The 1,610-nt window shown below is 36.1% G+C and overlaps 1 protein-coding gene and 1 long non-coding RNA gene across 4 annotated transcripts in view; one reads left to right on the top strand and one right to left on the bottom strand.

The window, feature by feature from the left end:
• LOC103378098 (uncharacterized) overlaps positions 1-1,467 on the top strand; it is a 2,052-nt gene extending 585 nt beyond the window's left edge. For both annotated transcript variants that reach the window (XR_003049479.1, XR_521475.3), the window contains 3 exons: positions 35-69; positions 949-1,035; positions 1,207-1,467. This is a non-coding gene — a long non-coding RNA (uncharacterized LOC103378098). The remainder of the gene's footprint in view (positions 1-34; positions 70-948; positions 1,036-1,206) is intronic.
• prkd2 (protein kinase D2) overlaps positions 1-1,610 on the bottom strand; it is a 37,459-nt gene that overhangs the window by 5,172 nt on the left and 30,677 nt on the right. For both annotated transcript variants that reach the window (XM_008309167.3, XM_017031981.2), the window contains 3 exons: positions 1,469-1,521; positions 1,257-1,329; positions 1,068-1,174 (listed from right to left, as the gene is read on the bottom strand). In XM_008309167.3, coding sequence (XP_008307389.1) covers positions 1,068-1,174; positions 1,257-1,329; positions 1,469-1,521 — 233 coding nt within the window. The remainder of the gene's footprint in view (positions 1-1,067; positions 1,175-1,256; positions 1,330-1,468; positions 1,522-1,610) is intronic.

Here is a 1,610-nt window from a genome sequence, read left to right as displayed (position 1 = left end):
TACTAATATATGTTCTATTCTTCTGCTGTAACAGGGCGAGGAAGCACAGGAGCCAAACGTGTGTTAAAGGTGGGTGGAATTTCAATTCTTCAACTGCTAAGATGCACTCTAATAAAAAGAACTAAAGTACGAAAATAAGAGTCAAAGCCCATTTTTTTGCTGTCTTTCCTGTCGTGCGTCTATTTCACCAGTGGACGGCAGTAATAAACACAAAGTTCAGTTAAAAAGTCAGTTGAGGAAAATGGAAATCGAAATATTGTCTTTGTCGCTCATTACTGGCTACGCCCAATTGCATCAGTCGTGTTTCTTTCATTTAGTCGCAAACAACTTTGACTCCCTCTAGTGGATGTTTTGAGATATTGTTAAAAATATATATTTGAAACCTTTTTTGCTGTATTGTATTGTTACAGTTTTGGTTATTGCACATCAATATACCTGCATTTGGTTATATGCACTTTAAGCATTTTCCTCACATATTTAATGTTTTTAAACATTATCGAAAATAAGGACATGTGAAAAAAAGCGCCCTAAACGCTAGATTACATATTTTTCTCTGTCTCGTGTTTAGAAAACGTGAACTTTGTTGGTTGAAAGCTAATGTGATCATCTCTGCGCAGTGACAAAACTGTGCTGTCAAAATAACAACGAATCTGACGATTGCGGAACATTGGCTTCCATTTTGTTTTAGTACATCAACCACGAACTATAAATTGGTTCCATCAAATTTCAGGACCCATTGCTACTGAGACGGGAAATCAATATGTAATTTAATGTGAAAAATTGAAAAACTGCAGAGAGTCACAGCTTCGGGGGCGTCATTTGAAATGTGTAAATGTCCACAGACAGCGGCACTGAATTGGAATGTTTGTTTGTCCTGCAGCTGCTCCCAGTGAGTTCTCTTACAACTTTGGGACCTGTTTTAATCTACTGGTTGTATTCTCTCATCAGAACATGGAGAATGTTCTGGACAATTGACCGGTTTAACCCAATGATCAACAGACCGACTCATACACTAAGGCTGGTAAACATACTGACGTGAGTACAAAGTTTGTATCACACAGACTTACCTGCAGTATGGCCACCTCATTCCTCAGCTGACTCTCCTGCTTGGTGGGAAATCGAAGCTTGTCGATGACTTTGACCGCTACATCCCTTCCTGACTTTCTGTGTTTGCCTAATTAAAAAAATATATATATTAATTTGCAGATTTATGCAGCCGTGGACAGGAAGTTGCGGACAACAGAAAATCAACGTACCTCCATAAACGATTCCAAACTGTCCAGATCCCAGCACTTCATCAGCAAAAATCTGATACACCGTCCCAATGTCCTGGAGGAGATGGATTTTATTTAAATGTAACCATTAGCTTAGGTATCATAGATATTAAATATGTTCATTTTTGTCATGTACATTTTTTATTTATAATTAAATAAATTTCAACATTAAAAAATGCATTTACAAAACATACCACATTCTCCTGGATCTGACTGTTGGACACTGATATGCTGACAGAGGCCTGTCCTGAAAAACAAAACAAAAAATTAAAATTACATAAATAATTTAAATTTTTTATATATATATATATATATACATACATATATATATATATA

The sequence above is a fragment of the Cynoglossus semilaevis genome, chromosome 4 (genome assembly GCF_000523025.1).
Source record: "Cynoglossus semilaevis isolate Cse_v1.0 chromosome 4, Cse_v1.0, whole genome shotgun sequence".
Lineage (NCBI taxonomy): Eukaryota > Metazoa > Chordata > Actinopteri > Pleuronectiformes > Cynoglossidae > Cynoglossus > Cynoglossus semilaevis.
Note: the sequence above shows the minus strand (reverse complement) of the source record. Positions and strands in the feature narration are given on the sequence as shown.